Source organism: Antechinus flavipes, chromosome 2, assembly GCF_016432865.1.
Source record: "Antechinus flavipes isolate AdamAnt ecotype Samford, QLD, Australia chromosome 2, AdamAnt_v2, whole genome shotgun sequence".
Lineage (NCBI taxonomy): Eukaryota > Metazoa > Chordata > Mammalia > Dasyuromorphia > Dasyuridae > Antechinus > Antechinus flavipes.
The window spans coordinates 335,223,310-335,234,355 of NC_067399.1; the positions used below are offsets into that span (position 1 = coordinate 335,223,310).

The 11,046-nt window shown below is 32.4% G+C and overlaps 1 protein-coding gene across 2 annotated transcripts in view; it reads right to left on the reverse strand.

The window, feature by feature from the left end:
• Positions 1-10,615, reverse strand: part of ESR2 (estrogen receptor 2) — a 53,793-nt gene extending 43,178 nt beyond the window's left edge. For both annotated transcript variants that reach the window (XM_051977806.1, XM_051977805.1), the window contains exons 1-2: positions 10,139-10,615; positions 2,466-2,641 (exon numbers count right to left, since the gene is read on the reverse strand). In XM_051977806.1, coding sequence (XP_051833766.1) covers positions 2,466-2,641; positions 10,139-10,572 — 610 coding nt within the window. In that variant the 5' untranslated portion in view covers positions 10,573-10,615. The remainder of the gene's footprint in view (positions 1-2,465; positions 2,642-10,138) is intronic.
• Between the last annotated feature and the right edge of the window lie 431 nt (positions 10,616-11,046).

Consider the following 11,046-nt stretch of genomic DNA (forward strand, 5'->3'; position numbering starts at 1 on the left):
TCTGAATTAACAGAAGGAAGAGAAATCAAAGGCACACAGAAATCAGAACTATGCTGTAGATTTAACTGAAGGCAAAAATACAGGAGAATAAAAAGGAGATAAAGGTGGCTTAATGCATAAGCAGATAAGCATAATATAATGATGATGATTATCAAGAAGAACCTAAGAACAGAAACACTTTATGTAGCTGACATTCCACTAAGGTTTTATTTTCTTGGGCAAAATATATTCTCTTTAAAAATGCAGATTTGACACCTTCTCACCAATCATTTATAACTTGGAGCAGTAATTAATTTCAGATTCATTTGCTCCTTGACAGCTAGAAAAGAAAGAGGTGCTGAGAAATTAAAAATCAGGGAAAATATGAAAGGTAATTTTTGGTTAACAGATAATAAATTCAGGTAGAAGCTAGCCCAGGTGGAGTCCTAGAGGAAGAGAAGGGCCAACCATAAGATTAGAAAAGATTGAAGACAAACTATTTACTTTACAATAGTTTCTTTACTAAAGGAGCACATGGGTGGTGAATTTATAATATAATGGAAAGAATACTAATCTGGGCTAAAATATCTGAATTTCAGAGCAAATTTCATCACTTACTAGCAGTATAAACTTAAGCTTTTTCTCTAAAAGGTTCAGGTCCCTCATCTGTATTATGGAGAAATACTAGTGTTGATGAGGATTAGTGAGGATCATTTGGGGTCCTTAGAGAAAAGAATTTCAGGGAGCAATCAGTTCTCAGTCAAAGCAGATTTTAATGTGAACAGCAAGGTGAACTTAGTCCTTAAGGAACCAACAGTGAGCTAGACAAAGGGTCCTATAATAGATTATACCAGTTTCTGGGCCAGGTATCACGGGCTGAGTTGATTCTTACATGATCAGTTTACTGCAAGGAAGAGAAAAACAAGATGCAGTTGCCTACTCAGTCAAGTGCAGGGGACTTGGGTTGTGCTACATGTTTCAAAGAACTAAGGTTATGTACAGTCATATATATCCCTAAAAAATAGTCTTTGTTACTGGGTAAAGATTCCAGTGTTGCTGGGCAAGTTTTCCACTGGGCAGGATGCAAAGTTAAAGCCAATCCCATTAGTGTTAACTTTCTTATAGGACTAAGGACTTATAAAGGCATTTGCAACTATTTGTCAAAAATCTTAATGCAGTTTTAAGTTATTTTAAAAGTTCTATCACTTTTTGGACACTCTATATAAATGTGAGTTATCACTTAGAATAAGTAAGGGAGAAAAAGGAATGATATAAGAATGATATAAGAGATATTGACAGTAAACTTTAAAACATCTGTATATATATATATATTATATATATATAATTTGAATTTGAAATAAAAAATGATAGAGGGAGTGCCTCTGGATTTTAAGGAAAAGAAAAAATGGTCTCAAAAATAAGCAGAAAGGTAAGATGGGAGTAAAGGTAGTAAAGGAAGAAATAGCAATGGGTAACCTACAAAATGGAGTTAAAAATGTCTAACCCAATGCCGAAAATGTTTCATAGTTAAATATTTTCTTTTTAAGGCACTGAATATTACCCTACTTGCTGGAAAGACTGATTTTATCTCCAAAAAAAATGAGCATGTCCCATTACTATGCCATGAAGATCTAATCTATGGGTCTTATTGTTGTTCATTAGTCTAAAAAAAAAATGTCTCCTGCCATGTTGACCAGTGCTACGTTATCAGTTCCTCTTGGCCTTGCTCCTGATCTTCATATTTCAAAATCTGTTGTTTCATCTTGGAATTTCACTTAGTGATTAAGGCTCTTCACTCTGGAATAGCCTATCACCTCTGTAAGCTACTTACCATGGAATATTCCTCCACACAGCTCAAATCCTAGCCCCCCTAACATTTCTGAGTTCCTCCAGAAGAGTCCTCCTGGCCCTATTTCTGATGATGCATGTTCCTGATCTGTTAAAATAATGCCTTTGGCCCACTTATATTCTTCCCTATTGACTCTCCTTTTCAAATTCCTTTTGTGTATTATTTTCCCACATTAGAATGTAAATTTCTCGACAGCAGGAACTATCTTTTTACAGGCTTATATTTGTACATCCAGTGTTTAGCAGTTATCTGCCACATAGATCACTAATAAATTCTTGTTTCCTACCTTCCTGAAATCATAGCTTTCCAAAGAAAATTAGCCTAATTGAATTAGGCTGAGACTTGAAATAAATCTTTCTTTTTACAGATTACATTTTAATTTCCCATAAGGAAAAATAACCTCTATCAATGTCATATCTAAAAGATGGAAACTGGAAATATTTTTCATCTTTTACATTAAAAAGTTCTCCTTACATAACAGAATGTCAACTTAGGCCAGCCTGAGAAGACACCTAGTAAATTTCATCTCTTATATTTTTTTGATGTACATACTTGAAAGATTATAAAAATGTTTATAACAAATTCTAGAAAAACAAAACTAAAACAACCAAATATGTAGCTAATGATGCAGTCCTACCTTGAATGCTCCTTTTAAAGAATGCCTTACATCCTTCACATGACCACACACCGTAGTGGTAACCAGAAGCATAATCATTGCAGACAGCACAGAAGTGGGCATCCCTCTTTGAGCCTGGGCTATTGATAATGGGGCTGTTACAACTGTTCCCATTTACTTTTCTTTTCATTGTGTCTCTAATGGCAAAGAAAATATCAGAAAAAAAATTAAAATTTATTTCTAAAGACAATAAAGCAAACAGCACAAGAATTCATTGTCACTTTTCTTGACTTTTTCTTTTTTTGGTGAGGCAAACACAGGTCCTCCTGTGAACACAAGGCCAGTGTTCAATCCACTGCATCATTTAGCTGCTCTACTTGACTTTTTCTTTATTCTCTGGGAGTTATTATCACTATTTTCCAATGATGGTTATGGCAAAGGTTTTAGCTTATCCAATATATATGTGGTCACAAAGAATGGATATAATCTTGGAGCAGTCAAAAGTCAATGGGTTTATACCAACTGATTCATATTGTAGAAATATAGCATTAATAGTCAAATTAGTTGTAGCTTTCACTATACCATTTCATAAGATATATCATAAGACTAGATGAGCATCTTCTATGCCACATTTTCAGAGTTGATTTTAATCTAAGGTTGAGTAGAAAGCTATTTTGCTACAATGCTTTCAAGGGGAATAAAAAGTCTTTCTTACATAGATTACAATATCTCATTAAACCTTTATAATTTCTTTGAGACAAAGCTTTTCATTCCATAATGAAGTTTTAAATTATTTAACAGAAAGCTTAGAGTAGCAAGAATCTCAGGAAAGGTAATACATTAATTTAAATTGTAGACAGCTTCGTGTACCGAAGAGAGACCTACTCTTGCAATCAGATAATCTGGGTTCAAATTCTAATTTTGACACTTCCTAGTTATGTGAAAATGTTCAAGGCATTTAATCTCTCCAAGTCTCAGTTTCATCTATAAAATGAGGATAATAGGTTCATGCTGGAGCCAGCTCAAACTGGCTCAAGATAATAAGCATTTAAGTTTTCAGTGTGAGCATTTATATCTCAGAAATGAGCAAATACTACAAAATAGGGCTTGATTTATTGTTCTATTGACTGTTTAGACTTAAGAAAATGATGGAAAACATGATAGTAATGGTAGATTGAACTTAAAAGCATAACATGCATGCCTTTTTGTTGTTGCTTCAAGAGCCCATTGTTAAACATTTAACAGCACACTGCTGATAACAAAACTTGCATTGATAAAGTCATAGAATTATTATGAGGAGAGTATTTGATAAACCTCAAAAAGTTACATTAAATCACTCATTTTTATTAGTTATATAAAATATAAGTTTCCTAAAAACAGAGGCTGAGTTTTTTTTTTTTGTTTGTTTGTTTATTTGTTCTGTTTTGGTTTTGTTTCTATACTCAGGATAGTGCCTCATATATTAGTGTCTCACTGGCAATTAATAATTGGAAAGATAATAGTTGCAGGTGTTTCATGAAGAAAGATGTAATGGAGCAATAGGTTTCCATCTAATTCTTTAATTCTCAGTATACTGAACTCCACAACTTACTTTTTTTCAGCTACAGCATAGAATAGATACATCTATAAATGTCAAAAGAAAAAAATCATTAAAAATACAAGTGAATTGCCTTGCTTCATTATAGAAATGAGGGATTATGCATATGGCTTACTGCATATGATATCAGGGGTTTTTTAGACATTGTTTTTTACAGAATTTGTTTTCCCTTTCTTTATACTTTAGGAGGCATAGCCCTCTGGGAGAGAGTGAGTAGAAATATAGGCAATATAAAAGATATCAATAAAATGTATTTTTAAAAAACATGTAGAAACCCCAAAATGGAGAATGAAAAAGCTTTTGTAAATCTCTCATAATTGAATGTGATAAATTTCAAAGTTCACAATGGCAAAAAAATGCTAGAACTTTTTTCCCCACTCACGCTGAAAAAAATGATTCTGAAATGGATAGTGACATTCATAGCAAAACATGTCATTGATGTGAGTACTTCTTCCACTAAAGCTGAAGGGATCAACCTTATCTTCTATGTTTTACTCCAAATGTTCCAAAATAAATATACTTAAGATAATAGAAATTTATTTTGTCTTGATTTTTTGATGACTTTTTGATTTTATATCACTTCCATTTCTGTTATTCTTCCCTGCCCTCCTCAGCAAACCAAATTTATATTTATAAATATATATACATATGCATACATATATACACATATATCCATGGCTATATATCTCTATAGAGATATAGCTATATCTATAAATATAAATGCAATATAGCTCTATATCTATACTTATAGACATAAATATTAAAGAGAAGGTAGAAAACAGCAGTTGAGCACAACTAAGTAATACATCAATACAGGTCTGCAATATATGCCAATATACCACACTTATAGATCAACTTTTCCAGTGAAAGGAGAGGTATATTTTTAAATCTTTTTCAGGAATAAGCTTGATCATATGACAGTATTCCATTTCTTTTTGTTATCATTCTTTCTGTAATAGTTCCCCATTTTCTCAGAAGCCTGACCCTTTATGCAAGCTCAGATGCTTTGATCTGGAATTCTAACTTCAAAATAGAATGGAAAGAGGAAATTACAATTTCCATCCTGTCTTTGTTTTTTTGGAACAGGTCCACCCTACAGAAATCATCTTCAAGGGAGGCTAAGGGAGGGAAAGAAAACTATACTCATGAAAGAATTTATAATTTTGTGATTTTGTCCCTTTGCTTTTCAGGCAAATTAGACATTTCTCTTTCTATTCAATTTTTCTTCCTTGATTTTATTTTAAACATATATCTTTATAATGTGGAAAAATATTGTTTTCCTGCTTCTTTTTATCTCACTCTATATTAGTTCATCTAAGTCTTCCCAAACTTTTCTGGATTCTTCATATCCACTTTTCTTACAATGTAGTAAAATTCCATCACATTAATATACTATAATTTGTTTAACCAGTTCTCAATCAACAAGCACTTAATTTATTTCCAGTTCTTTGCCATCTTAAAAAGTGATGCTTTGGATATTTTAGGAATATATGGAACACTTTGATCTCCTTAGGACAGAGACATTTCTATTTGTGTGTATTTAAAGAAGAATGTGTCACAGGTTTATGGGGAAAATATTTTGTAACTATTATCCTTACTATGCCATCAAATAAATTACCTTTGCTTCCAGCTAATTGTGTCTACTAGATAACTGTTAATGAGGAGGATATTTATGAGGGCTCATGTGCTAACAGTTTAGGAGTGCCATAGGATTCCTTCTAAAACCCAAAGTAGCAGAAATACCCTGGGGATATAACTTACTAATATAAATTGGGTGAGCATCCCAAAAGAGATGCTATGCAAATTACACAGGAAACTAGCATAAATATGTAAGAATAAAAGTCATGCCCCAATAGTTGTGGTCAAAACACATGAACAAGAATTTCTCAAAAGAAGCTGTTGTTTTTTTCCAATCATTTGTGACTATTTGGGGTTTTCTTGTCAAAGATACAGAAGCAGTTTGCTGTTTTCTTCTTCAACTCATTTTACAAATAAGTAAACCGAGGTCAACAGAGTTAAATGATTTGCTCAGGGTGACACAACTAATCAGTGTCTGAGGATAGATTTGAACTCAGGAAGATAATCTTCCTTCCTAATTTCTGGCCATATTCGATCTAAGCTGTCACCTAGCTACCCTAGTCAAAAGAAGAAATGCCCATAAAATAAATGCAAATATCTATTTTATCTTTTGTCATTTGGAGGCCTTCATTTAAAAAAAAAAAACAAATTCAACCTATATTGAACTTGGTTAGACAAATGTATAGAAATGTCATATCTTTATGGGTAGACAACCATAATCAATTATAAAATTGTGACAGAGATGGAAGAAATATATTAAATTTCCCTATGCTTGGATATCACAGAATTATTAAAAGTTTAACAACTTACTCTAACATCTAACCAACCAGATTTTTAATCTGTTTTCACAAGACTACATTTTTATCTTACACCAGAGGTTTATGGTAAAAAAATAAAAAATAAAATAAGCCAAAACATTTCCTTCTCTGTCTTCATGACTAATATTTTAAGTCATATTTTTACTATAATTGTTGCTATGGAAATAGAAGTTGAATATCAAATTACAATTTCTTTACAAAGGGAAGCCAAAGAACTCCAATAGAGAGGAAAATAGTTCTGTTACAAATTCAAATCTCTTCATCAAGACAATATGACTTGTATCTAATCCTTGTTCTCTGAAAGCAATAGTTATAAAGAGACCAGTTTTGCTCTAAGCTGCTAATTTGATTGTAGATTAAAATATCATGAGTCTGCTTTATTTAACAGCTTTTCCTTGGAAATATTTTTAAAACAAATAAAATCTGAAGGTTTAAATAGGTTAAAAAACTCAATCCATCGATTGTTTTCACATTGTAATATTACAAATATGGGCTGATAAAGTGAATTCACATTGACTAGCTACCTACAAATGTTTGAATCACAGTTGTAAACAAATCACTTTATCACTCAGGAGTAGTTTTGATTGAAATGTATAGAGAGACATCTGTCTTATTCATTTTTCTTTGCCTATACATAACTACACAGTTATGATAAAGTAGAATTTCAGCCCAATGTAAAGAGCCAAATAAGATCATTTAAGCTTTAAAAAAATTCAAATTATTCCAGTATCTAAATTAATTGAATTAGCTATTGGCGTTGATCTAGTTGTTAGACATAGAGTTAAAAGAAACCTCATAGACCATCTGTATTAACCCCCTTATTTTTATAGATGAGGAAACTGACTCACAGAGAAGTATCTTGTCTAAAGTGACTTTTGGAAAAAGTAGCAAATCTGGAATTTGAATCTAGATCCTTTTACTCAAAATGCACTATGTTGTCTCCAAGTAATGGCTTATTTTTCATTTTACTTTGTACTATATACAGTGTATTTCCTATGTGGGAATTTCCAATCTATTTAGTCCCCCAAACTTTTAGTCTTATAGAACTACCCTATGTGACACAACTGTTAAATATAAAGAAAGGACTTAAACCTAATTTTTTACTCCAAATTCATTCTATTTTACCATGGGGCTTGTATTTAAAAACATTAGAAAGGAAAATAAAGCCTAATTTTTTCACCTTTCCCACTAGATTTCAGAATAGAATTCATATATCACTGTCACTTTCAATGAAAATAAAATTCCAAAATACTGAAGCATGAAGGGATAATTGGCCTGAACCAATTAATACAGGAATACCAGTGATGCATAGCTTTCAATAAGTGAGTTTAAGAGATAAAATAAAATCATTACTCATAGCAATATCTTTTAACAAGACTTCAACAGAAGTGAATATTTGGGATGGAGGGAGAGAAAATCAGCTAAACATAATAAACTCTAAACAAATTTTTTTCAAACTGAGGACAGAAGGATAGGACTCTCAAGGGCATTTCAAGATCAGGGAAACCAGAATTGCAGGAAATCAAATAAATATTTTGTGAGGGTAGCTGTATCTTCATACATATTACATTAACCATCCTAGGACCTTACTAGGTCCTTACCTAATTCTCTTTCCAGGCTCTACATTCTTTTTTTAAAAATTGTATTTATTTTACTAAGATCAAACTTATCATTTCTTATTGCACAGTAGTATCCCATCACAGTAATATACCTCACCTTGTTCAGCCATTTGCCAATTGATGGGCATTCCTTCAATTTCTAGTTCTTTGCCACTACCAAGAGAACTGCTGTAAATATTTTAGAAAATAAAGGTTGTTTTTCTTTTTTAGTCTATTTTATTTAAGTCTTTGGAAATAGACTTAGTAGCAGTATTGATGGGTCAAAAGGCATATAGGGAGCTTAACAACTCTGGGCACAATACCGGATTGCTCTCCAAAATGGTTGGATCAGTTCACAATCTCATCAACAATGAATTTACTTCTGATGCAGTGTTAAAAGGATGATAATGCTAAGAATTTCCAAGAAACTCTTTGGAAATGATATCAGCGATATCCATATGACCATAAAACATTCTTGCAATTAATTACAAGTTAAGTCTGGAGAAGGACTCATGTGATAAAATACAACATTCTTTTATTGTTTACTCATTTCAGTCGTATCTTAATCTTCATGATCCCACTTGGAATTTTCTTTGCAGAAATACCAGAGTAGTATTGCCATTTTCTTTTCTAGCTCATTTTATAGATGCAGAAACTGAGACAAACAGGACTAAAGTACTTTTCTGGGGTCATACAACTAGTAAATGACTAGGTCAGATTTGAACTAGGCCCAGTACTCTAACCACTGTGCCACCTACCTGTCATAGTACAAAACAGATAATGTCTATTTGTGATTTTTTTATGTCAATATGAAGCCAGAAGGAATTTGTTTCTATTTGGGTTTGACACCACTGAATTTTAGACATCTCCTTGGTGGCAATCTGTGGTAAATTCATCATAATTCTATATGATAAACATTTTAAGGCCCCATAGCAGCCCTATAGTGGTGAGCTTGACACTTCTGATAAATCATAAACTTTGAATTACGTGAGAAAGCTTAGACAATTTTCTGCCAATAGGAATAGACAGAGGTCGTTCAGTTTATAGCAAGATCCAAAGTTTAATAACATATTTCAGTTCAAAAGAAACTTGATATTGATTTTACAGAGTTCTTATCTTTTAAGAAACAGTCAAAGGTCAGTCATGTCAAAAAAGAAAAAAAGACGCATTAAGGAAAATCAGGGGGAAAAAACACCAAATCCATCCAAAACTTCCATACATGTAGAAAATTGTATATAACACTGGTATTACTCTTATTTTACAGATGAAGGAATTAAGGCTTTGACAATTCAATGAACATTAAAAAGTTAAGAGTACTATATTACATAAAAAGATTAATCCATTGTCATATAGCTTTTTCTTAAGATGGTTCCTTCTATATTATATAAAATATATATACCTTATATAGAAAACATTATACAGTATGTATGTATTATATATATAATAGCTAATGTAATATATCCAACTTAGCCCATGATCATACAGTTTTTTCTTAAGATGCTTCCTTCTATATTATATAAAATATACATACCTTATATATAATGCATTAGATATAATAGCTAATATAATAGTTATTATATATATTGTATACAAGGTATCCCAAATTTTAGCATTATTTTTATATATACACATATACACATAAATATGTATATATATATACATATTTATGTGTATATGTGTGTATGCATAGTGAAAGTTCACCTTTTTAGTGACAGCTCACTTTCTAGTAAATTAATTTGTACTATTGAAATCAGCCAAAAGACCATTTATTTGCTGCCTATTGTGTGCTCCATACTCTATTAGGAATGTAGAATAAGAAGAATAAGCTATGCTCTTGCCTTTAAAGAACTTACAATATAGTTGGAAAAACAATACATAATTCAGTGCTAAATAGTATAATATTAATTGTAAAAATGTTGGTAGTTTAAAGGAAAGGGAAAGCAATGAGATTTAATGAAAGCAACAGAAGCAGGACTGGTTCTGGAAACAAATATAGAATTTATTCAAGCACTGAAATTTTAAAAATATGTAAAATTTCTTATATTCACTAAAACACAGTCATAGAAAGCAAGGACTACAAGTCAGAAGCAAGAGTATACTTACCTATTCACAGGCAACACATGTTCCACTGATCTTGCCTCACACCAGGGGCCTTTTTGGGGTTCAGCATATAAGAGGGACGACTGGCAGTGTAGTGTTAAAGGAGAGAGGTGTCCAGGAGTTGGCCACAATACACTGGGGCTGTCTGTCTGTCTGACAGCTCCACCTTCTGAGTCACTGGCATTGCTGGGAATGCTATAGTTCATCACAGTGGGACTATAGAAGGCCATCGCTGAATACTCATGGCAGCCTTCAACATAAGATGAAGGAATATAAAGGGAACTGTGTTCCAGGGGCAGAACAGCTTGGCTGCAGTTGTAGGGAGCAGGAGAACTAAGGCCAGATGGTGAGCTTTTGATCTCAGCTTTGTTACATCCAATATCTTGAATGGGGAGCAGCTGAGAAAACTCCTTGTGAGAAGATGCACAGAGAGACATTATGAAGCCAAATATCTCTTCCTCAAACACTTATCAGCAGGTATTTCAGCTAGAAAAACAAATACAGCAAAATAAATTAGAGCTATATTTCTAGTTTATGCATAATTGCTAAGGAGATGAGAAAGACATTTGATGAAACATTAAAATAACTGGAATAATTTAAACTGAAGCCAAGGCTGACCACTTACTATTTTAAATGTGAAAACAGGACATGAGGAAATAAGTTTCAAATGAAAAAAAGGGTTGCTAGCCAGCAAACATGAACAACTATTGTATACAATAGGCCCTGAGAATATAAAGACATAAAAAAAATTCTGCAAAACAAGATTTTACAATCTACCTGAAGGAGATAGACCTCCAACTCCATCCCTATTCTCTTTATTCTGTTATACCTGTTAGTCACAAACCCCCCAAAATAAAATTGCTTTAGAAAGAAAAAGGTGTTCAGACGAGTATAATGCCTTTTGCTTGATT